We start from the raw sequence: 25096 nt of genomic DNA on the forward strand, positions 1-25096 counted from the left end.
CCATTCTTACTGATCCCAAATCCAATATAATTTCCTCCTCTTCCTCCTCGCCATTCCTCCGTTGGAGAATATCTTGGAGCTCTTGCTGCCGTGTCTAGACAATAAAGCCCTTCATAAAGTCATGGCACGCACTTCCTCTTCCCTGCCTTTGGAAATGTTTCATGAAAGTTTAATCAGCTGCCTGCCCAGGACGTTCGGCTCAAAGGCCGATCCTAGGCACCTTCTCCAGCTGTTCTCACTCTGCTCTTTCTTTCCTCCTCTGGTAAATGTTTTTGTCTCCCCTCTCTCCCTCCCTCCTTTCTCTATTTTCTCTGTCTGAATAGTCAATTCCTGGGATCATCAACTAGATTCAGCGTATGGTCGAGGGGCTGGAATATACTGTAATTATAAATCATTTGTAGACTGCAAATTGATTGCAAGAAGCCCAAACAGATAAAATATTTGACTAAAACAAAATCCTTTTAAATCTTGTGTCTCTGTACTATGCATGAGAATACTTGGGAAGAGATTTCCTAAATTAAAATCACTGATTTCCTGGTGTTTTTATATTCTTATATCCAACAATGAAAATAATTTTTGCTCAGAAAACTTTGGGGGCAAGTTTTCGCCCTGCTCTCTTTCCCATATCTCTCTATTCTCTCGCCCCCTCAATTCTCCATCTCCCCGTTTCGTTCTCCCTCTCTCTCTCCACAGACAGCCGGATCCAGATGTTGGGTCCAGATGTCCCCGCTCTGCTCAGTGAGAGTGAGAGTGAGAGAGAGAGAGTGAAAGAGAGAGAGAGAGAGAGAGAGAGAGAGAGAGAGAGAGAGAGAGAGAGAGAGAGAGAGAGAGAGAGAGAGAGAGAGAGAGAGAGAGAACAGAGAGAGAGAGAGAGAGAGAGAGAGAACAGAGAGAGAGAGAGAGAGAGAGAGAGAGAGAGAGAGAGAGAGAGAGAGAGAGAGAGAGAGAGAGAGAGAGAGAGAGAGAGAGAGCAGAATACATAAATACATAAACAGAGGGTCTGAAGGGATGAAGGGGGAGAATAGAGAGAGAGGTAGAGTTGTTACAGTGTTAACCCTGTCAATGTTCTTTGTGTGTGTGCATGCATGTTGCTCTGTTTGTGTCACTAAGTGCCTGTGAGTGTCAGTACTCAGTAGCATTACATTCTTGGTTATCAAGGTACCTGAACGATTCCCTAAGCTCCACTCAGTCCTGGACTGACACTATGATAAACATAACCTATGAAGAGGTCATGTGCATTGCTATGGCGATGATGATGTGGTACAGGCCGACGTTCCAGCTAGGGCCAGGACAATACCAGTATCATCATATTTTTTTCCATTACAAAAATTAAAACACAAAGCAGACCAAACTCTTTGGTCCTTTAAAAACCTGCTGTATGCTGGGCTGGTGACAAGTAGCCAATGAACACTCCCAAAAAGACAATCCCCACAAACCCATACCCCCACCATTACCCGCATACACACACACACACCCACCCTCACCCACATCCTCACCCATACACCCCACCCTCACACACACCCTCACCCCTACCCCCACCCTCACCCACACACACCCCCACCCTCACCCCTACCCCCACTCTTACCCCCCCCACCCTCACCCTCACACACACACCCTCTCTCTGCTCCACCAGTGGATGTCAAAGGTACAGCCTTGAGGAAATAATATTAAAAACAATACAGAATCTAATAGGGCTTTCTCTCTCTCTCCTCCTTGGTCGCAGGGAGCAACTGAGACTGTTAGAGCACTGTGGACCAGCACCAGAGAAGAGTACTGGAGGACCAGACGACCACTACTACCCCTGAGCCAAGCATCACCTGGCCATACACTACCAACAAACACCGTTTGGAGAAGCAGGTATTGTTTTTCCTGAAGAGAGGTGAAAGGCTAAAAGGGGTGTGGATGGGTCATCCTTTTCGGTTCTTTTCTTTTGGGGGGCATTATTTACATCTGGAGAGACTGATATGAGAAGTATTTTGGTCTTTACCTTTGATCTTGGGCTGCGTGCCAGTTTCTGTTCCAAAAACGAACAATGCGTTCAAGTGATCAAGCTGTATTTTGTGCAGTTTGCTGCAGTCTTGCAGGTGGTGTGCCATTCAATTAGAATTAGAACAGGTTTTTGGCACAAGTGTACTCACAGATTGTTTCTTAGTTAAATGTCTCCCTTGAAAAGTATGTTTTGAAGTTTGTTAGTGGAAAGAAATAATGCAGTAACAGATTGATTATGATAGCAGTGGAAGAGTTTATAGAAATGTTTGTGGTCATACACACATCCTTAAAAACATAGGTGCTGGGCTGAAGAAATCAACTTGAAAAGAACAGAGGCCTGCATAATGAATATGCTCCCAATTTACCACCTTTTACTGGCAACGGTTCAATCCAGCACTGAACTTTGTCAGGTCAAAAGCAGGTGGTAAATTGAGAGCATATTCAGTGTGCGGGCCTCTGCTCTTTTCAAGTGGAAGAGTTTATTCCATAATCAGTCTCTTGTAAATATCCATAGATACTATTGGAAAATCTGCAGAGATCAAAACGGCATCATGTTTGATATTCCAATGCCAGACATTGTTCTGCTTTCCAGAGCCGTGTAGTCTTATGTAGACACAGGGCTTGTTTAACACAGCTGTAACTGAGCTGAATGTCCTCTGGTCAATGCTGGAGAGAAGTCCATTTCATTTCAGCGCAGTCATCAAGTAGAACTGAACCCAACTGAAGCCCGTTCAAACACAGTCCTTTAACTAATTAACATAGCTGGCTTTGACTGGAAACCTCACATTATCATACTCCTTCCCATGCTTCCTTTCAGATTGTCAAACAGGAAAGTGGCCAACATTTGTTTTCAATCCTGTTTTGTTCCATTCTGCAACACAGTGAGAAGCCCTGAGTCACAAGTTAATACAGTGAGATTATGAAAACTTGGTTGTCGCTTTGCCATGAAATCAATAGTAATGTAGTTATACTAATGAAAATCCTAATTGGTGGATTCCCTTGTGGTGCATATCTGCAGTCTAATCTTTCATTTGATTAGAGACATCTGATTTCCATCAAGACAAGGTAAAAACATGACTGAAGTATTGCCAAGTTACTGTAGTTGGTTTGCAGTGCAGAACACTTCATTAATTGTTATTGTGTGTCGATTTCATGCACATTTCTCATGACCAGTTTTATTATATAGTTACTGCTGATGTGTAAGTGCCTCTAAAGAGAAACAGATGATTTTAAAAATTAAATGTAACCCTTATTTTATAATGTAAGTTGACTGAGAACACATTCTCATGTACAGCAACGACCTGGGGAATTGTTACAGGGGAGAGGAGGGGGGATGAATGAGCCAATTGGAAGCTGGGGATGATGTGTAGGTGTGGAGCACTTGACTCTGGCAATGACCACACCTTTCTCCATCTTAATTGATATACCAGCTCTGCTAGACTGATACCACTATAGAGTGGTGGGCGCATGCCGAGGGTGTCTTTTCAACAGCAAGGTGTTTTGTGATGGAGATGGAGGTCAAACAAACTGTAGACCGTTATCTGAGAGCATGTCAGATGAGATGCTGCATATGCCAAACCAGAAACTCACATATTTTCGTTATAAGTGGACACGACGTAAACAATATGCATCACTGATTTGCAACTTCCAGGTTTTGAAAACAGCTAAGTCTTTTTAGGAGTTTTCTATTTTTGAGTGAGAGCAACATGGTGTCTGTTCCCATTGAGGTAAAAGAACCTGTGAGGAGATAGGCACCGTGATTGACGCACAGTCACTGTTCATTCATTTACCTTGCGTTTAACGCTTTGACCTTTGAAGTGTAGTCAGTTTAAATGTGTTCGGGATTTAAGGTAGCTAAATTCTCTTAAGGGGTTAGAGTGTTTCTACCTCTCGCATTGTGTTGAGGAGTGACTGTATTGTGCGCTAGCAGCTTGCCAGACACGAGACGATCCCTATTGGTCTCTCGTGGCACATCTTGGATCAAGGCTAGCTCCAACCTGGACAAGCCAATCAGATGAGATTATCCCAAGGTATTAGGTGGGCCTATGGCAGCTTCAAAGGAAATGAGAATGAGCAAAACAAAATGACCTACCCACCCCAACTTAATTAGCTAGCCCAACCCCAATGCTAACTTTGCCAACCCAGTCTACACCTTTTAAATCCCCTTATTTTCACTCTAACCCCACCCCATTAAGTCTCATGTCTGGACAGACCGATGTGTACTTAATTGTACTGGGTTTGATGTCTTTTAAGGTCAGAGTCTGATTGTGTCCGATTGTGCTAGATGATTGTTGGGTGGGTCCGCATCAGAAAGGATTTAAACAAATCTGAATCATTAGCAAAAGTAAATTTGTTCCCGCAGTGTATAATTTGTTTGCAGTTCTCTGAATTCCAATTCAAAGAACTGTCAGACAGAACACCAAGGACTGAAAGACATTGTCAAAGCCATACGTTATGAGTAGGATAATCCTATTGTCGTGAGTTGGCCCAAAAGAGGGCCATCAGCATATCCCTTATCATGCCAACACAAGGAGACACTGTGACCATATTTCTCCTGGGTTTTTATGGCCAAGTCACTATTATGAGGAACACACGGATTGCTATTGCACCATTCTGCACAGAAAAATGAGGAGACGTAGATTTGTTTCTTTCAAACAGAGTTGAGTTGTTCCATTCAGACATCGCTGCCTGATTAGCGCTAAGAACATTAGAGATCTCAGCAGGACATTTACCTGAAGGACATAAACAGAGAGATGGTGCCAAGTGCCAACTGTGGGAGAACGGGGAGTGGACAGAAGTGTTAGGGTGGTTTCATAGTGAGTATAGGCCCGTATTAGCCTGATTTTGAAGTGGGCCAAGTCTCAAGGCCTCAGCTACCACACCGCTGCAGGCTTAACAAGGAAAATGTCACCGCATGGATTATGACCTCTGATTACAGGCCTCTGATTGGCCGAGAGGAACTACAGTGTGACTGTCAATGAAGGGTTCCCACCAATTGAATGAAGACACCGATGGTACAAATACAGGGGAGGTGAGCGGTGTTTCTCTGAGTTTGGGACTGCAGTTGCTACCACATTTCTTGAGCAAGGCAGAAACAGGGCGCAAAGACAGACTTTGGAAAATCACTTGAACTCAAAGGTACGTGTGGTTCTAGGGGACGATTAAATTGGGTTTCCAGTTTGAGGAAAATTAGGTATAGATGGGACTTTGCTTGCAAACTAATGGTCACAAAGACAATGTGAGTTCAGTTTTGGGAGGTGACAGTTGAGGCACATTGAGTGGCTGGACCTTTATTTGGCGATTTTCTGCGTTCATTTGTACTATACTGTAGGCAATCTTGCACTGAAAAGCCAGAGCTTGTGAATGGCTTTGAGGCTTTGAACGAGTGAGGCTCTGGAGGGATTCCAGTTTTGGTCTTTACGGCAGTTTGCTTAACAGGAATTTCCCATTTGACAAATGTGATAAGTAAAAGTAACTTTTCCTGACCTTGGCCAAACTAAATACTAGCAGCTATAATTATGGTCAGGTGGAAAGTTTAACCCAACAGTTGGTCTCTAAGGTTAGAGGCATGGACACGTGGTGTTCCATAGATCTTTGGCCCCGTACAGTGAGATATGAGGTGCCAGGGGCCCCAGAACCAGGTGAGCGGGCCACGTCTTTGAAGTGGGCCCATCCATGGCATAACCAGGCCTGTTGAAAATGAGTTCCAGACCAATGTGTGGAGCACACACCAATAATTTAAACCAGCACCAGATGACAGTTGAGAGGAATCAAGCATTCTGGGACAGGATGGGTGGATGTGCTATTGCAGAGTTTAGATGCCTCTGAGTTATTGTCTGCCTCTGTTAATCTCTTTGTCACTTTGGCTTCCTGTCTCACTATCATCCCCAGTTCCTCTTTTCTCCATGTTTTTCCTCTACTATGTAGGTTAATTACACTTTCTCTGTCATGGTTGCGTGGAGAATGTAACTGCTTTTATACGCATCTGTGTACTGTATGTATAAATGCTTATACGGCATTCCACGGCTAGGTGTGTTGGTGGTTATTTTAATTCATTACCAATGTCAGGTGTAACAGATTGTGCTTCATCCACAACAGAGTCAGGTGGATTTGGTTTGCTCTGTTTTACTCCTAAAGGAGCACCCAACCTCAGGCCAACCTCAACTGCCTCCTGCATGTGCCGATTTGACAGATTAGCATCCAATCAGAAGTATTCGTGTAAGGCCATTAGTTGACCTGGCAGTGCGTCCTGTCCTTAAGAAAGCTTATAATCTCCCATGGACCTAGTGGACAGCTGGCCTGACCACATGATGTGCCAACGCTCATTAACTTCATGTAAACTCGAATGCTAATGACCTTGCGTCAATGCAAGAGATTTGAAGCTAGCTACGGCTAGTTTGGGCTAGCCATTGATGGAAGGCCTGGCAGTTTTTTCAATAAGGGACTAAATTAACGAGACACCTGGAGTCGTTGTTGTTTACATGTGAATTAACTTAAGGCAGCTTGATGAACACTTGCACACTTAATGCACCATGTCCAAATAAGCTTATCTGTACTTGAAAGCACTTCATCTAAAATAAGGTGAGAGGAAACGAGACTCGCCTATAAAAAAACAGGATAGGTCACAATGAAGTGCTAACACCTAGTCCTCAAGCCGATCCATGTTGAGTTATCTTGGAACATGCAGAGATCATCATCTGTGTATTTGGGTCGGTGTGTTTGTTCAACCATGTTCTTGATCTTGTCTTCAGGGTTTGTGTCTGTGCTTGTATCTGTGTCTGTGTTTTGCATAAGAGTCAGTCTCATCTCATGTGTTTTCTCTCTCCTCTACCCCAGGCTGAGTGTTAAGATGGCGCTTCTCCTGGCCCTTTCCTCCGTCCTGCTTCTGGTCGGTCCCGCTCTGGCCCAGAGCCCGGACATGTCCTACGAAGACTATATGGCCCAGTTACAGGCCTGTCCCAAAGAGTGCCGCTGTCCGCCCAGCTTCCCCAACGCCGTCTACTGCGACAACAAGGCTCTGAAGCGCATCCCCACCATCCCCCCACACACCTGGTATCTGTACCTGCAGAACAACCTCATCGACGTACTGTCAACAGATGCTTTCCGCAACGCCACGCAGCTGCGCTGGATCAACCTCAACCGCAACCGCATCACCAGCGAGGGCATGGAGGAGGGTGCCCTGGCCGCCATGCTCCGCCTGGTCCACCTCTACATGGATGACAACCTGCTGAGCTCCGTCCCAGCCAACCTGCCCTCCAGCCTGGAGCAGCTGCGCCTCTCCCGCAACCGCATCTCCACGATCCCCGCCGGGGTGTTCTCAGGTCTGGATCGGCTGACACTGCTGGAACTGCAGGGGAACAAGCTCCAGGATGACGCAGTGACCGAGGTGAGCCTCAAGGGCCTGAGCAACCTGGTCCAGATCAACCTGGCCAAGAACCAGCTTACCACCATGCCCCTGGGACTCCCCATCACCATCACCCAGCTCTTCCTGGACAACAACGCCATTGAGAAGATCCCCGCTGACTACTTCAAGGGTCTACCCAAGGTGGCCTTCCTCAGGCTCAACCGCAACAAGCTGGGAAACGGCGGACTGCCCAAGAACGTGTTCAACATGTCCAGCATCCTGGACCTGCAGTTGTCCCATAACCAGCTAACTCAGGTTCCTATGATCCCCTCAGGCCTGGAACACCTCCACCTGGACCACAACCAGATTAAGAGTACGTTTTTGACACGGTTCTAGTTTCATTGATACATTGACTGACTGACTGGATGGTTAACTGATGATTGGTTTAAAATCCAGATAATTGTATTATTATAATCCGTGGAAAATGTCTTTGATGAGTTGTAGGACTGTTTTGCTAAGATGGTGTATTTGCAATTGCAGGTGTGAATGGATCTGATATCTGCCCTGTGTCGGCTGATGCTCTGGAGGGCTATGTCACTGAGACCGCTCCTAAACTCCGCTACCTCCGTCTCGATGGCAATGAGATCAAGCCACCAATACCCAGAGACCTTATGGTGTGCTTCCGTCTCCTCAGGTCCATCATCATATAAGAAATACACTTCCACCAGCCAATCGCATTTAGCTATAGTCTCCCGGATCCAAGGGCAGATGATTACTAACGAATGGAAGTGACTATATGGATTTTTGATCTGTGGACTACTCATTTGCATACTTATGTTGAGAACCACATATTAGACGCCAGGGTTGGGGTCAAACCAAACTCGGTCAATTTAAGAAGTAATGCAATTAATTGGTCAATAGAAAATAACGCGCCATTTTCAGTTGTTGAATTGAGTCTCCTGAATTGGTAGAATGGGAATGGAATTGACCTCAACCTTGTTGGGTGAAGGTCACCGGACGATCTGTAGATAGTGTGATTGGACTGCACTACTGTCTTTTGACCACTAGTTGTGCCTTATATTAGTCCTATAGTCACAAGTGCTTAATGCAAAAGTGCAGTATGTCTGAGTGTGCTGCTTCAATACAGCACACATTGGTCTGAAAGTGGTAGAAAACCTTGAAATTGTGTTTTTCCAAAACTCTAAAAAAGACTATAATTTACTATGACAATGTGATTGGGACAAGATAAGAGGAATATTGTTTTAAACAGTATGTATTTAAGGCATGTTGAATCTTCTGATGACTCATTGTCCCCATTCTTTTTCTTTGAATGGAAGATCATCTTTTGTGAATATCAAAATAATACTTTTTAAACATTTTATACTGCTCCTCTCTGACAGAATAACTTGAATTGATGATATCAGACTTGAAACCAAATTAAATGCTAATTATTTTTATTTTCAAGTTCTCTGTGAATATGAATATGTTGAGCTAACTTTAGACACATACTATTCCACACAAACATGCAACTGTGTGCTCTTACACATTTAGCTAATTTATTTAATTGTCTGTTTTTCACTGAATTCACTGAATTCTTGATCACTGTCTCAAATGAGAAATTCCATTTTCATTCCATTCCATTCTTTTTGCAGTCATCTTACATATTTCGGAAATGCCAAAGCAATTTTGGAATGCTTACATTTAGTTAAGAACATGTTAAGTTGTGAATTCCTTATACAGTCAATAATATAAATAAAACATTTTTCTGGAAAAACATTAAACGAAGGAAGAAATATGTTACATTAATCACCTTCCCTTCTATAGACACACTCACAAACACACACACAGACAGACACACACAGACAGAGAGAGACTCAATCACACTAACAAACACACACACAGACAGAGAGAGACTCTATCACACTCACACAGAGACCTAGAAACCACACATTCTTTGAGTGCATATTTGCGGTAGTCTCTATGACTTACTGCTTAATAGTTGGAGCGCTAAGATCTCCCAGAATGCACTCCCATATGCACCAAGGAAGCAGTGCCAGAGGAAGACCAGAGAAAACACAGAGTCTCAAGCCGCTGGCCTGGTAATGATATCATGAAGGTGTTGTCACTTTATGGTCTCTCTCAGGACACATTTCCACCATTCTGCTATAGCCAATGTTTGGTGACCGATGGAATCGACAGTACAGTCAGAATACTATTCCTGCAGGAATACCACAACAGTGGCGAACACAGTCAGTAATGCAACAACGTGCAAGAATTGACAGGGATTGTTATTGTGTGCCAGAAGCAAGCATTCCTCATGTCAGTTGTGATTAATCACTCTCGCTTCATATCGCCTTCTTCAGAACTTTCTCTCCCTCTCTAAATCTCTCTTTCCTTTTCATGGTTGGTGTTTTTAATTGATTGTAGCTTTATATTTTAGCTGGTAACAGTCTCAGATTAAAATATGAATCAATTAACCACCATCATAAACCAATCCCTTCTCAGAATCATGCTGGGGTTAATAAAATCAGAACTCCACCTGACCATAGCTGTACACTGAGTGTACAAAACATTACGAACAACTGCACTTCCCATGACATATACTGACCAGGTAAATCCAGGTGAAAACTATGATCCCTTATTGATGTCACCTGTTAAATCCACTTCAATCAGTGTAGATGAAGGGGAGGAGACAGGTTAAAGAAGGATTTTCAAGCCTTGAGACAATTGAGACATGTATTGTGTATGTGTGCCATTTAAACGGGGTATGGTAGTAAGTGCCAGGCGCACCAGTTTGAGTGTGTCAAGAACTGCAATGCTGCTGGTCATTTTTACACTCAACAGTTTCCTGTGTGTATCAAGAATGGTCCACCACTCAAAGGACATCCAGCCAACTTGACACAACTGTGGGAAGCATTGGAGTCAACATGGACCAGCATCCCTGTGGAATACTTTCAACACCCTGACAAATTGAGGCTGTTTTGAGGGCAAAAGGGGGTGAAACTCAATATTAGGAAGGTGTTCCTAATGTTTTGTACACTTAGTGTATGTCACCATTCCTGGTAGCAGGTGTAGCACGATTCCCAACGATTCTAAACGATTCCCAGCATTCCAGCATAGTTCAATTTCTCTCACTCAGCAAAAGCTCCAGTTACTTGGGGAGAAAGAAAGAGATAGGTTTGGGGGGTCGAGTGAAAATTGAGGCCAGAAAACCAGAAACGTACGATTAAACTGACACATGAAAGCTAGTAAGGTACTTCCAGTCTGTGTCTACTGCTCCGGCCTGGGTGGAAGTAGGAATAGCAGGTCCTAGGTCAGTTTGTATTTCCCTCCTATCGGTTTAACATTAGGAATTAGAATGAGTGAGTTGACCCTGGATCTGCATTTAATCTCAACCTCTGCCTGCATTGGGCCTTGACTGTGCTGCACCAAGACCTAACCACAGATACAGGATTTGATTTCCCAGTCCAAGTCTTGAACAATAGGAATTGAAGATAAAACTGACCTGTGTTTAGGAGGAAACGTAGCTGAGCGATACCAGTGTATGGAGAACTGAGGCCGTTCTCTTCCAGGCAGGGACTTCCTCTCGGCAGTGTGCTAACAGTGGCTCCTCACAGAGGCCCCATTGTGTTCTGGGGCACCGTAGATTCCTCACCACACATGAAAGCCGCACATGCCAGAGTTTCACCTTATGAAAAGGAAGACAAATATTTCTGAGTCACACTGCAGGTCTAATTAAGCCACGCACCCCTCTAGAAAAATAAAGGCTACTCTTGTTAGGGATAAAGATATTTCGTCCATTTGGGTGCTTCTCTCTCTCTCTCTGTCCCTCTGTTTCTCTCTCTGTGTGTGTGTGTCTATCTGGTGTCTGTTGTTATAGCAGGTTGTGTGTGTGTGTGTGTGTGTGTGTGTGTGTGTGTGTGTGTGTGTGTGTGTGTGTGTGTGTGTGTGTGTGTGTGTGTGTGTGTGTGTGTGTGTGTGTGTGTGTGTGTGTGTGTGTGTGTGTGTGTGAAAAGTGTTCATGGTACGGGGTGGGTGCACAGCCCAAGTCCGAGTGACCAAAAGCAATCCGCTCCCCTCCGATCGTTCTCAGTTCTACCTTCACACGCGCAAGGTAGGGCACACTGCTCTGGTCTGCCAGAGCACACACACCTACACACACCTACACACACCTATACACACCTACACACACCCACACATACACACCTATACACACCCACCCTCTCTCTTCCCGGCACCCTGAGCAACCTCTCACCATTGGCCAGGTCCCCTAGCCCTCAGCATCTCCATCACGGCTGAAGGGACCATTCAAGAAAACAGGAGACAGAGGTAAGCCTTCTGGGTGCTATCTTCACTATGGGTTATGGGTTTTAGTATGCAGGATTTGCAAGGCACTCTAGCAAAATGAACCCCTCTAAAAAGTGCTGTTCACAGGGGTTTGTGCAGTGCATGGACACGTTGGCTAATTGCTGATAGAGGTTTTGATATTCTATTTTTTTTATTGCTTTGGGATTTGTACATATATTCTTGGTTTGGATGTCTAGTGTCTGATCATATCAAGTAATTATATTTATTTATTGAGTGTTTCCCTATGTCTTGCTTAGTGCACAACTGGCTTGGTAATTGTGACCGTTCAGGTATGGGCGAGCAGGGGACTTCGAGGAGTAGAGACGGCACTTTTGACACGTCCCCAATTGGGACCTTAACATTTGATCCGATGTCAAATGTCATACTGAACAGAGCAGTGGCTGACATACTTTTTAGGGATGAAGTTAAGCATGTTCTTGATTGGATCCTTTAATTGGATTGTTAGCGCGTTGTATCAAGTGTTTTGATCCCTTCTAATAACCATTGGGGTTAAAGGGAAATTGGCACCCTGGATTGGAATCAGCAGGTTGAAGAGATTGGAGATATTATATTTGGCAATTGGTCTATTCATATTTTGATCTAGTAACACTGGGACAATTTTGCCTGAATTTCAATTTACAGTAATTGATTGTACTTTTGGCTCGTCAGTTTTGCACAAATTAGTCTCACTGCTAATTTTGTGTATGTAAGTCTGTCAAAAATAAATCTGCTTTGCTTCCAGCTATTGGGAAGAATAAGAAAAACTGTCAAATCACTGAATATCAGGAATGCCCAACGCAGAGCCAAGCAAAACACAGAGGCAGTCTGTAGGCTACACACACACACTGTGTGCTGTGATGGCGTGTATAAAAGCAAGCCTCTGTCTTTAGTATAGTCCCTCTTTCACCGTTGCCATGCGTTGTCATGGTTTCATGACATTATGAAAACTGACAGATCCCAGACCTTCCTCAATGCACCAATAAAGAGTAGAAAGTGTGCTGTTATAAATAGCAGAGGTATAAAACCACATTTAGATGGCTCTCTACCTCATATCAACAAATAATGGATTTATGACTAAAATAAGCTGTTATTCTTTTATCAGCACTCATCCCAAAAATAGAGACTCAATGTTCTTTCTGAAAGATAGGTGTGTTAGGTGTGTGTGTCTCTGTGAGGGTGGTGTTTGTGTGAGTCAGTGTTTAAGTGTATGTGTGTGTCTGCAAGTGTGTGTGTGCGCATTGAATGAAGGTTTTCCTTGCAGTCGTAACTCAGTACCATCCTGTCCACAAACCTCGGTGGAATTTCGAGTGTGAGTGCTGAGACAGGCCGGGACGTGGACTCATAAAGAACCTCTGTGAAGGCCGAGGGGGCGAGTCAGCTCTTTCTCTCTCTCTCTCTCTCTCTCTCGCTCTCTCTCTCTCTCTCTCACAGTGATATTTTCCCTCACTCTCTCCAGCTAACCCTGAGGGCCAGTGTCTCATCCACGTCTCTCGCACTTCTCTCTCTCTCCCCTCGCTCTCCGTTTCCCTGCCGGCCTAAAGGACTCTCTCTCTTCCCTCGCTCTCCGTTTCCCTGCCGGCCTAAAGGACTCTCTCTCTCCTCTCGTTTTCCAGGGCCTTTTTTGACCGGCCTGTTTCAGTTCAGCCCAAAGTCAGGCCCTGTGTTGCTGTAGAGGCTGCACTCACACGTTGCTGTCTGGTCCTTCTACACATTACAGAATGTAGCTGTCAATGATCTACTGAACATCATTTAGACTGGCCTTTTCTTTTTCTGGGCTCAGTATCAACTTCACAGCCAACAGTCAGTCTGGAATGGACTATTTTATTTTAGTGTCCAGAGATAGTCCTCTATAACCTACAGATGGTCGTGTCAGACATTGTTACTGTTTGTGTGGAGTGCGTGGGGAATTAAGTTTGAAGGCTAGCATCAAAGCTCTCGTCCAAGGGGGTGGTGAGAGAGAGAGAGAGAGAGAGAGAGAGAGAGAGAGAGAGAGAGAGAGAGAGAGAGAGAGAGAGAGAGAGAGAGAGAGAGAGAGAGAGAGAGAGAGAGAGAGAGAGAGAGAGAGAGAACAGAGAGAGAGAGAGAGAGAGAACAGAGAGAGAGAACAGAGAGAGAGAGAGAGAGCAGAGAGAGAGAGAGAGAGAACAGAGAGAGAGAGAGAGAGAGAGAGAGAGAGAGAACAGAGAGAGAGAGAGAGCGCACATGATAAATGATAAAGCACACATGATAAAGCACACATGATAAATGTTCACCAATTCAAGTGAACAAAAACTTCTTATGATAACATATTCAAAATGTTGTGACATTTTCTAGTAGGGAATAAAAAACAATAGTGATTCAGCAGTAAGACAAAATGCCCCAAAAATGAACAGGGGGAAACAACCCATATTTCCCAGCACCTTGTAAACCAATGTGTTGGGAAGATTCAGCAAAAAAACATGTTCCCACGACACCACTGAATATAATTGCAGGTACAGCAGCATTTACCAGATCAACTCTGACCCTTCACCTTTGACACACCACAGGCAGCCAATGATTAAAACCAAGATGGCCACCACCTCTTACAACAGTAAGCTCCGGGCTTTAAGGAAGGAGGTTTCAGGGGAATTTGGGGAACTCATATTTAATCTATTTGGGCTGTCTGTACCTTGGCAATGAATATTGAGTTCCCTGACCTCAAAAGTGTGTTCTACCAACCAAACGTCCAAACCAGACCCACAGCACACCCCTCCGTTGGTAACGGAGTGATGCTGAGACTCTTTCAAATCTGTCATACAAAACCAATGACTGCAAAGTTAAACAAACCATATGCACAAGGACTGCTTTTAATGATTTCCACACAACAACAAAAAACCTTTACTCGAAGAACATTGCAGATGCAAAATTTGGTAACAATGACTGTTTGTGCTGTTGGTGCCGCCATTCTGTTACCAAAGTTCTTCAAGTAAATGTGTTTTCATAAAAAATTCTGTGGAAATTGTTATAAGTCATCCAATGAGTTGAATGGGTTGTTTAACTTTACAATTACTGGTTTTTGTTTGACATACATTTTAGTCTCAGCATCACTCTGTTACCATGAAATTGCCCTGCAGATACTGTAACATGGGCAAACAAATCCTTTTCCTTTGGATATGATTGGTTTCCATGGCTATTAGAGCTGTATCTAATGCAGAGATGTGACTTTCCAATGTGTGTGTTGGCGCTCTATGAAATTCAAAGGCTTGCATATACAGTATATGCATTGTAGGAATGCCATGACATGTAGTGAAGACATAGCAACGACATTTGTGACTTCCTTTGTTGTCTCTGAAGATTGAGGATGGATGATACAGCCTTTGCCATACATTCTACCGGTCAAATGTTTTAGAACACCTACTCATTCAAAGGTTTTTCTTTATTTTTAGTATTTTCTACATTGTAGAATAATAGTGAAGACACCAAAACTATGAAATAACACGTATGGAATCATGTAGTAACCAAAAAAGTGTTAACAAATCAAAATATATTTTATTTTATCTTCAAATAGCCACCCTTTGCCTTGATGACAGCTTTGCACACTCTAAGCATTCTCTCAACCAGCTTCACCTGGATAGCTTTTCCAGCAGTCTTGAAGGAGATCCCACATATGCTGAGCACTTGTTGGCTGCTTTTCATTCACTCTGCGGTCTGACTCATCCCAAACCATCTCAATTTGGTTGAGTTTGGGGGATTGTGGAGGCCAGGTCATTTGATGCAGCACTACATCACTCTCCTTCTTGGTCAAATAGCCCTTACACAGCCTGGAGTGGTGTTGGGTCATTGTCTTGTTGAAAAACAAATTATTGTCCCACTAAGCCCAAACCAGATGGGATGGCATATTGCTGCAGAATGCTGTGGTAGCCATGCTGGTTAATTGTGCCTTGAATTCTAAATAAATCACAGACAGTGTCACCAGCAAAGCACCTCAACAACATAACACCTCCTCCTCCATGCTTTACGGTGGGAACCAGACATGCGGAGATCATCCGTTCACCCGCACCGTGTCTCACAAAGACACAGCAGTTGGAACCAAAATTCTCAAATTTGGACACCAGACCAAAGGACAAATTTCCACTGGTCTAATGTCCATTGCTTGTGTTTCTTGGCCCAAGCAAGTCTCTTCTTATTATTGGTGTCATTTAGTAGGGGTTTCTTTGCAGCAATTAGACCATGAAGGCCTGATTCACGCAGTCTCCTCTGAACAGTTGATGTTGAGATGTGTCTGTTACTTGAACTCTGTGAAGCATTTATTTGGACTGCAATTTGTTCATTAGAGGCTGATAACTCTAATGAACTTATTCTCTGCAGCAGAGGTAACTCTGGGTCTTCAATTCCTGTGGTGGTCCTCATGAGAGCCAGTTTCATCACAGCGCTTGATGGTTTTTGCGACTACACTTGAAGAAACTTTAAAAGTTCTTGAAATGTTCCGTATTGACTGACCTTCATGTTTTAAAGTATTGATGGACTGTCATTTCTCTTTGCTTATTTGAGCTGTTCTTGCCATAATATGGACTTGATCTTTTACCAAATAGGGCTAACTTCTGTATATGCTCAAACGCATTAAGAAGAAATTCCACAAATTAACTTTTAAGAAGGCACACCTGTTAATTGAAATGCATTCCAGGTGACTACCTCATAAAGCTGGTTGAGAGAATGCCAAGAATGTGCAAAGCTGTCATCAAGGCAAAGGGTGGCTATTTGAAGAATCTCAAATATAAAATATATTTTGATTTGTTTAACACTTTTTGGGTTATTACATTATTCAATATGTGTTATTTCATAGTGTTGATGTCTTCACTATGATTCTACTATGTAGAACATCATAAAAAGTAAAAAAATAAGAAAAACCCTTTAATGAGTAGGTGTTCAAAATTTGGACTGGTAGTGTAAATGCCCACTAATTTCTTATGGTTGGTTCATAAGATTATGCTAATGTTTGAATCTAAGCCTCAGTAAAAAAAATATTAAAATCCCTTTTCCTCAGTAAAATAAAATATACTGAAGGTTTAATCAATATGTCTTCTTTGTGTACTATGAACGCTTCATCAAATGTTTCTTTATCAGTGTTCAGGTTGGGTTCAGGGTTCATGATCTCACTCTCTGTGTTCAGTGCTTGGTTGACATATCTCTCGTGTCCTGTGTTTCCAGGTGGACTATGAGGATGTTGGCGAGCCTCATATTGGGACTCTTCGTCCTCAAAGCAGTGGTGGCCAACCCCAGATTTGCCCGGCAGGTGGGATTAGACTCATACGACAGCTCCAATTATGATGTGGATCTAGAAAACTTGAATTTGGAGAATCGGGATGTCTATGATTATGAAGATGGACTGACTATTGATGAACCTCAGGTAAGATACTGGGGGGAAATTGGAGGGATGGGTGACAGAGATGCTGAGATTTGACCTCCGACCCCGTTTGAACATTCTAAGAATGTATCCCTCTATCCACACGTCCTTGAAGCAATCACTAATCGGTACAATAGATGAAAGAAACTAGCAGATTACTTACTATAGCTTACACTGACTCAGTTATGACAGGTCAGTGACAGAGGATGGAATCTCACATCATAGACATCCTATGTTTTGAAGGTGAATGTATTACTTAGAATTTTGTAGATTGTACGTATCACAGTACTGTTTTGCCTTGGTTGATATTGCCTGCACTTTGCTAGCTCCATTTCCCGACTCAGACGTCAATGTCAAAGTGCCATGTAAGTTGGTGGATAAAGCATTGACATTCTATCTTGTGGAAGATGGTGTGTTAATTCGTTGATGGGGACTTATTATGGCGCACACCCTACAGTATCCTGAGCCTCGATGATGGAATCTGCATTACTGAATCATTGGAAGAGTTCAATACCCAAGGACTTGGGACTATATGTTTTTATCTGCAAAATGTATCGTTTTGAGATCATTTTTTTTTCAAGTCCCAGATCTCAGAACTGTTTTGTGATGTCTTCCTCTTTCATGACTCTGTCACGTTCCTGACCTTATTTTTCCTTTGTTTAACTTTGTTTAGTTGGTCAGGACGTGAGCTGGGTGGGTAGTCTATGTTTTGTGTTTCTATGTTGGGGTTAATGTGTTGCCTGATATGGTTCTCAATTAGAGGTAGGTGTTTGACGTTTCCTCTGATTGAGAACCATATTAAGGTAGGGTGTTCTCACTGTTTGTTTGTGGGTGGTTGTCTCCTGTGTCCGTATATGTCTACCACACGGGACTGTTTCGTTTTGTCGTTCGTGTATGTAGTCTGTTCCTGTTCGTGCGTTCTTCGTTATATGTAAGTTCTCAAGTCCAGGTCTGTCTACGTCGTTTATTGTTTTTGTAATTCTCTAGTGTTCTTCGTGTTTTCGGTTTTGTTTAATAAATCATTATGTCTACCTTCACCACTGCATTTTGGTCCGACCCTTACTCTTCTTCCTCATCCGAGGAGGAGGAATTAGACGATCGTTACAGAACCACCCACCAACCAAGGATCAAGCAGCGTGAGAGGAACCAGCAGCAACGGCCAAAAAAACAGGACTCGTGGACTTGGGAGGAGATTCTGGACGGAAAGGGACCCTGGGCACAGCCAGGAGAATATCGCCGTCCCAAAGCTGAGCTGGAGGCAGCGAAAGCAGAGAGGCGGCGATATGAGGAGGCAGCACGTAAGCGAGGCTGGAAACCCGAAGAGAAACCCCAAAAATTTCTTGGGGGGGGGGATAAAAGGGAGTGTGGCGAAGTCAGGTAGGAGACCTGCGCCTACTCCCTGTACTTACCGTGGAGAGCGAGAGTACGGGCAGACACCGTGTTACGCAGTAGAGCGCATGGTGTCTCCTGTACGTGTTCAGAGCCCGGTGCGGTACATACCAGCTCCTCGTATCGGCCGGGCCAGATTGAGGATTGAGCCGGATGTCATGAATCCGGCCCAACGCATCTGGCCACCAGTGCGTCTCCTCGGGCCGGCTTACATGGCACCAGCCTTACGCATGGTGTCCCCGGTTCGCCTACATAGCCCGGTGCGGGTTATTCCACCTCTCCGCACTGGTCGGGCGACGGGGAGCATACAACCAGGTAAGGTTGGGCAGGCTCAATGCTCAAGGGAGCCAGTACGCCTGCACGGTCCGGTATTTCCGGCGCCACCTCCCTGCCCCAGCCCAGTACCACCAGTGCCTACACCACGCACCAGGTTTCCTGTGCGTCTCCAGCCAGAGCCCTGTTCCTCCTCCACGCACTAGCCCTGTGGTACGTGTCTCCAGCCCAGTACCACCAGTGCCTACACCACGCACCAAGCCTCCTGTGCGTCTCCAGAGTCCTGTACGCACTGTTCCTTCTCCCCGTACTCGCCCTGATGTGCGTGCCCTCAGCCCGGTACCACCAGTGCCGGTACCACGCACCAGGCCTATAGTACGCCTTGAGAGTCCAGTGTGCCCTGTTGCTGTTCCCCGCACTAGCCTGAAGGTGCGTGTCCTTAGCCCGGTACCTCCAGTTCCGGCACCACGCACCAGGCATACAGTGCGCCTCAGCCGGCCAGAGCTGTCTGTCTGCCAAGCGCCGTCAGAGCTGCCCGTCTGTCCCGAACCGTCAGAGCTGCCCGTCTGTTCCGAGCCGTCAGAGCTGCCCGTCTGTCCCGAGCCGTCAGAGCTGCCCGTCTGTCCCGAGCCGTCAGAGCTGCCCGTCTGTCCCGAGCCGTCAGAGCTGCCCGTCTGTCCCGAGCCGTCAGAGCTGCCCGTCTGTCCCGAGCCGTCAGAGCTGCCCGTCTGTCCCGAGCCGTCAGAGCTGCCCGTCTGTCCCGAGCCTTCAAAGCCGCCCGTCTGTACTGAGCCTGCAAAGCCGCCCGTCTGTACTGAGCCTTCAGAGCCGTCCGCCAGACAGGAGCCGCTAGAGCCTTCCGCCAGACAGGAGCTGCTAGAGCCTTCCGCCAGACAGGAGCCGCTAGAGCCTTCCGCCAGACAGGAGCCGCTAGAGCCTTCCGCCAGACAGGATCAGCCAGAGCCTTCCGCCAGACAGGATCAGCCAGAGCCTTCCGCCAGACAGGATCAGCCAGAGCCTTCCGCCAGACAGGATCAGCCAGAGCCTTCCGCCAGACAGGATCAGCCAGAGCCTTCCGCCAGCCATGAGCAGCCAGAGCCTTCCGCCAGCCATGAGCAGCCAGAGCCTTCCGCCAGCCATGAGCAGCCAGAGCCGCCAGCCAGCCATGAGCAGCCAGAGCCGCCAGCCAGCCATGAGCAGCCAGAGCCGCCAGCCAGCCATGAGCAGCCAGAGCCGCCAGCCAGCCATGAGCAGCCAGAGCCGCCAGCCAGCCATGAGCAGCCAGAGCCGCCAGCCAGCCATGAGCAGCCAGAGCCGTCAGCCAGCCATGAGCAGCCAGTGCCGTCAGCCAGCCATGAGCAGCCAGAGCCGTCAGCCAGCCATGAGCAGCTAGAGCCGTCCAGCCAGGATCCGCCAGAGCCGTCCAGCCAGGATCCGCCAGAGCCAGCCAGCCAGGATCCGCCAGAGCCAGCCAGCCAGGATCCGCCAGAGCCAGCCAGCCAGGATCCGCCAGAGCCAGCCAGCCAGGATCCGCCAGAGCCAGCCAGCCAGGATCCGCCAGAGCCAGCCAGCCAGGATCCGCCAGAGCCAGCCAGCCAGGATCCGTCCCTCATTCCGGAGATGCCCCTCATTCCGGAGATGCCCCTCATTCCGGAGATGCCCCTCATTCCGGAGTTGCCCCTTAGTCCGGTGCTGCCCCTTAATCTAGTGGGGTTAATTTGGAGGGTGGTCATTTTGAGGAGGCTACGAAAGCGGGTAGTGACTATGGTGGGTTGGGGACCACGACCAGCGCCAGAGCCGCCACCGTGGACAAACGCCCACCCAGACCCTCCCCTAGACTTTATGCTGGTGCGCCCGGAGTTCGCACCTTAAGGGGGGGGGTTATGTCACGTTCCTGACCTTATTTTTCCTTTGTTTAACTTTGTTTAGTTGGTCAGGACGTGAGCTGGGTGGGTAGTCTATGTTTTGTGTTTCTATGTTGGGGTTAATGTGTTGCCTGATATGGTTCTCAATTAGAGGCAGGTGTTTGACGTTTCCTCTGATTGAGAACCATATTAAGGTAGGGTGTTCTCACTGTTTGTTTGTGGGTGGTTGTCTCCTGTGTCCGTATATGTCTACCACACGGGACTGTTTCGTTTTGTCGTTCGTGTATGTAGTCTGTTCCTGTTCGTGCGTTCTTCGTTATATGTAAGTTCTCAAGTCCAGGTCTGTCTACGTCGTTTATTGTTTTTGTAATTCTCTAGTGTTCTTCGTGTTTTCGGTTTTGTTTAATAAATCATTATGTCTACCTTCACCACTGCATTTTGGTCCGACCCTTACTCCTCTTCCTCATCCGAGGAGGAGGAATTAGACGATCGTTACAGACTCAATAAGTATACAGTCACATACAATTATTTTTGATTGACAACCCAGCATTGTGTGATTGGATTGCATATTGAACTTTATAGCACCAAATGAACAGCTGTTTGCGCTGATAGAACTTTCAGATTTTTGTATTATATTGTAAATTTACTTGTGAAAGACCACTTAAAGAGCAACTCTTTGTGAATATAATTTTTTTTGACCAAAATGTCAGATAGAACCTCAAAAGTTTCCTGCTTATTAGTTTGAATGCTCATAGCTGACTGTAGTTTTCAACACTTGTCACTTTGGCTGTCACGCGGGACTAGGTGTGTGAGGAAGAATCAGGTGCAGAGAGCAGAGAGTTCCACAGGGAAAAGTGCACTTTAATACGGTACAAAAGCAAGCCCACAACACAGGGCGCGGAAATAAATGGACCACCCACAACACAGGGTACCAGGTCTAGAACACGAACACACCTAAATGACGCACACACGTAACACAAGAATAATCCCGCACAAAACAAGGGCGGGTAAACGTACTTTAAATAAGGAAGCCCATCAAGCACACAAATAGACACAGGTGCAACTAATAAGACAAAACAAACAGACAACGAAAAAGGGATCGGTGGTGGCTAGTAGGCCGGTGACGATGACCTCCGAGCACCGCCCGAACAGGCAGGGGAGCCAACTTCGGCTGAAGTCGTGACATTGGCCCAATTCCATGTATCCCTTTCCTCCCCCTTCTCTCCAAACTGCACTCGTTCACTCCCACTCAAAGATTGATTGGCACTGATGGATTGTACTGTATGCATGGACTGAAACTAGGGAGTCTTGAACATTTTTGAGAGACATCTAATTAACTCTTCTATGAAGAGCAATGGTTGAAGGGAGAAGTTGAGTTTTGAGTTGGGTGAGATTAGAGGTTCCATGCTTCTCAACTCTGATTATTAGATTACATCTAGGGCTATTACAGCCGTGTAGCATTCGGAGTCAAATACTGCAGTTGCTATGTCTGTAGACATGACTTGATGGGCTCAGTGAACATTTTTCCTCAGCTACAATCAAATCAAATGTATTTATATAGCCCTTCTTACATCAGCTGATATCTCAAAGTGCTGTACAGTAACCCAGCCTAAAACCCCAAACAGCAAGCAATGCAGGTGTAGAAGCACGGCGGCTAGGAAAAACTCCCTAGAAAGGCCAAAACCAAGGAAGAAACCTAGAGAGGAACCAGGCTATGAGGGGTGGCCAGTCCTCTTCTGGCTGTGCCGGGTGGAGATTATAACAGAACATGGCCAAGATGTTCAAATGTTCATAAATGACCAGCATGGTCAAATAATAATAATCACAGTAGTTGTTGAGGGTGCAACAAGTCAGCACCTCAGGAGTAAATGTCAGTTGTCTTTTCATAGCCGATCATTAAGAGTATCTCTACCGCTCCTGCTGTCTCTAGAGAGTTGAAAACAGCAGGTCTGGGACAGGTAGCACGTCCGGTGAACAGGTCAGGGTTCCATAGCCGCAGGCAGAACAGTTGAAACTGGAGCAGCAGCACGGCCAGGTGGACTGGGGACAGCAAGGAGTCATCATGCCAGGTAGTCCTGAGGCATGGTCCTAGAGCTCAGGTCCTCCGAGAGAGAGAAAGAAAGAGAGAAAGAGAGAATTAGAGAGAGCATACTTAAATTCACACAGGACACCGGATAACACAGGAGAAGTACTCCAGATATAACAGATTGACCCTAGCCCCCCAACACATAAACTACTGCAGCATAAATACTGGAGGCTGAGACAGGAGGGGTCAGGAGACACTGTGGCCCCATCCGATGATACCCCCAGACAGGGCCAAACAGGCAGGATATAACCCCACCCACTTTGCCAAAGCACAGCCCCCACACCACTAGAGGGATATCTTCAACCACCAACTTACCATCCTGAGACAAGGCCGAGTATAGCCCACAAAGATCTCCGCCACGGCACAACCCAGACAGGAAGATCACGTCAGTGACTCAACCCACTCAAGTGACGCACCCCTCCTAGGGACGGCATGGAAGAGCACCAGTAAGCTAGTGACTCAGCCGGTTCGTTGCTCCAGAGCCTTTCCGTTCCCCTTCACACTCCTGGGCCAGACTACACTCAATCATATGACCTACTGAAGAGATGAGTCTTCAGTAAAGACTTAAAGGTTGAGACCGAGTCTGCGTCTCTCACATGGGTAGGCAGACCATTCCATAAAAATGGAGCTCTATAGGAGAAAGCCCTGCCCTGTTTGCTGCCTTCAGACAGAGAATAATGCATACAATGACATTTTATTCATCTATGTCGAAAAGAGAGTCAGGTACTCAATCTCCCTCTGAAAGCAGGTGTATTCCCCCCCTTTGTGATTAGATTGTAGACTACAAACAATACTCTAGTCTTGCATTAGTGTGTTGGTTTATCAATGTGTATATGATATCATAACTTTTTTTTCTCTAATGAGAGTGATTCAAATTTGATGAGTTTTGCAGATTACGTGATCTCAGAGAATGTTCTAATGGCTCAGTTTGATGGAGGAAGGTGATGTTAATGCAGAGTGTGTGTGCATGTGGGCGTGTGTGCGTGTGCGTGTGGGCGTGTGTGTATGTGTGTTGCTTCGGATAATCACTTGTTAAATTACCACATTTTTATTTCAAGCAATTACATCTAATTAAATCTAATTTACATTGGCCCAATTAAAACTCTTCTTCTCAATATAAAGAGGACAGATGGAGTATAGTCCATAGGATCCAAAAGCCTTGCATACAATGCAATTGTCAGACTCAAGTACTCAATCTCACTCTGAAAGCAGGTGTATCTTTCCCCGCTTTGGGATTACTACTTGGTTGGTTCTGGGTTTATTACCAAGTTCATCATGATGCCCTTTTGCATGGTCAAACCCTTCATCCACAATAGGGGGCAGGCCCTATAGCCTGCCGTTACCACCTGGATATTTATGCCTATGTGTCTGTTAGATCAGTTATTTATCAATGTTACAAAACGAGACATCTGATTTACTGTCAAACCGGCCATTTTTCAGAATATTTCAAATTGCCTGTGGGGAGAAGAAAAACATGCATGAAAATATTGTGCTTGTGTGTTGGGTCTGGGGGGGTGGGGGGGGGGGGGGGGGTAGATTGAAATGTATGCATTGAGCAATACAGCTGTATCATATCCGGCCATGATTGGGAGTCCCATATGGCGGCGCACAGTTGGCCCAGCGTCGTCCGGGTTTGGCCGGAGTAGGCCGTCATTGTAAATAAGAATTTGTTCTTAACTGACTTGCCTAGTTAAATAAATGTTAAATAAAAATTAAATAAATAAATACAGCTGCAGGGTTCGAGCCTTTCAACTCACATGCATACAATGTATTCATAAAGGGCTGGGGAAGGGATACAGTTAGGATAGGAATGTAGCTAGATTAGACATGGAACTAGTATGGCAAGTATGGGTCAAAGTAAATGAGGGGCGTTGCTGTTTGTGAGTGGCGTTGCTGTTTGTGAGAGGTGTTAGTACCTTCTACAGTAGCCTGTAGATACTGATGGCCTATGTGGCAAAGGATATTATAGCCCTTGTTGTTAAGTTCATTTCTAACCCATATTTGGCCCAGGTCTGACATCGGCATGCTAAAATGGGCCAAACTGCTCTGTGCTAGCCAGAACCCAAAGGGTTTCAAGTGGGCCAGAGGGTTCTGTCGGACATTAAACAATCTGAACAATAAAAAGCACCCAAATAAGTCCAAAATGGCGGAAAGAGGAGAGTGAGCAGAGAGAGCGATGCCCATGCCAGAAGTAGCCTTCAACGGCCCAAGTTGGATGTGATGCAACTAGTCTGCAATGCAGGTTTGGACAGAGAACACTAAAACAGCCCATTTCAGCCAATGTTCCTGTTTATTTTCTTTTGTAACAAAGACAGGATGCCAAAACGATGTCAGGCTGGCATGAGGCTAAACAGATTTTCGACTAGTTCCCCTTGAGCCAAACCATTTAAACTGAACCCGATGTGGTATGCCACCATCCAAGTCACAATCCAATGCACATT

General features: G+C 45.5%; 2 protein-coding genes across 2 annotated transcripts in view; both read left to right on the forward strand.

The window, feature by feature from the left end:
• Positions 1-1708: 1708 nt before the first annotated feature.
• Positions 1709-8790, forward strand: LOC139533839 (keratocan-like). Its single transcript, XM_071332278.1, has 3 exons — positions 1709-1857; positions 6826-7706; positions 7874-8790. The coding sequence occupies exons 2-3, from the start codon at positions 6839-6841 to the stop codon at positions 8041-8043; spliced, it is 1038 nt and encodes a 345-aa protein (XP_071188379.1). The 5' UTR covers positions 1709-1857; positions 6826-6838; the 3' UTR covers positions 8044-8790.
• Positions 8791-11424: 2634 nt separating this feature from the next.
• Positions 11425-25096, forward strand: part of LOC139533840 (uncharacterized) — a 29498-nt gene continuing 15826 nt past the window's right edge. The window contains exons 1-2 of the mRNA XM_071332279.1: positions 11425-11662; positions 16847-17045. Of these exons, the coding sequence (XP_071188380.1) occupies positions 16854-17045 (192 nt within the window). The 5' untranslated portion in view covers positions 11425-11662; positions 16847-16853. The remainder of the gene's footprint in view (positions 11663-16846; positions 17046-25096) is intronic.

The sequence above is a fragment of the Salvelinus alpinus genome, chromosome 11 (genome assembly GCF_045679555.1).
Source record: "Salvelinus alpinus chromosome 11, SLU_Salpinus.1, whole genome shotgun sequence".
NCBI lineage: Eukaryota > Metazoa > Chordata > Actinopteri > Salmoniformes > Salmonidae > Salvelinus > Salvelinus alpinus.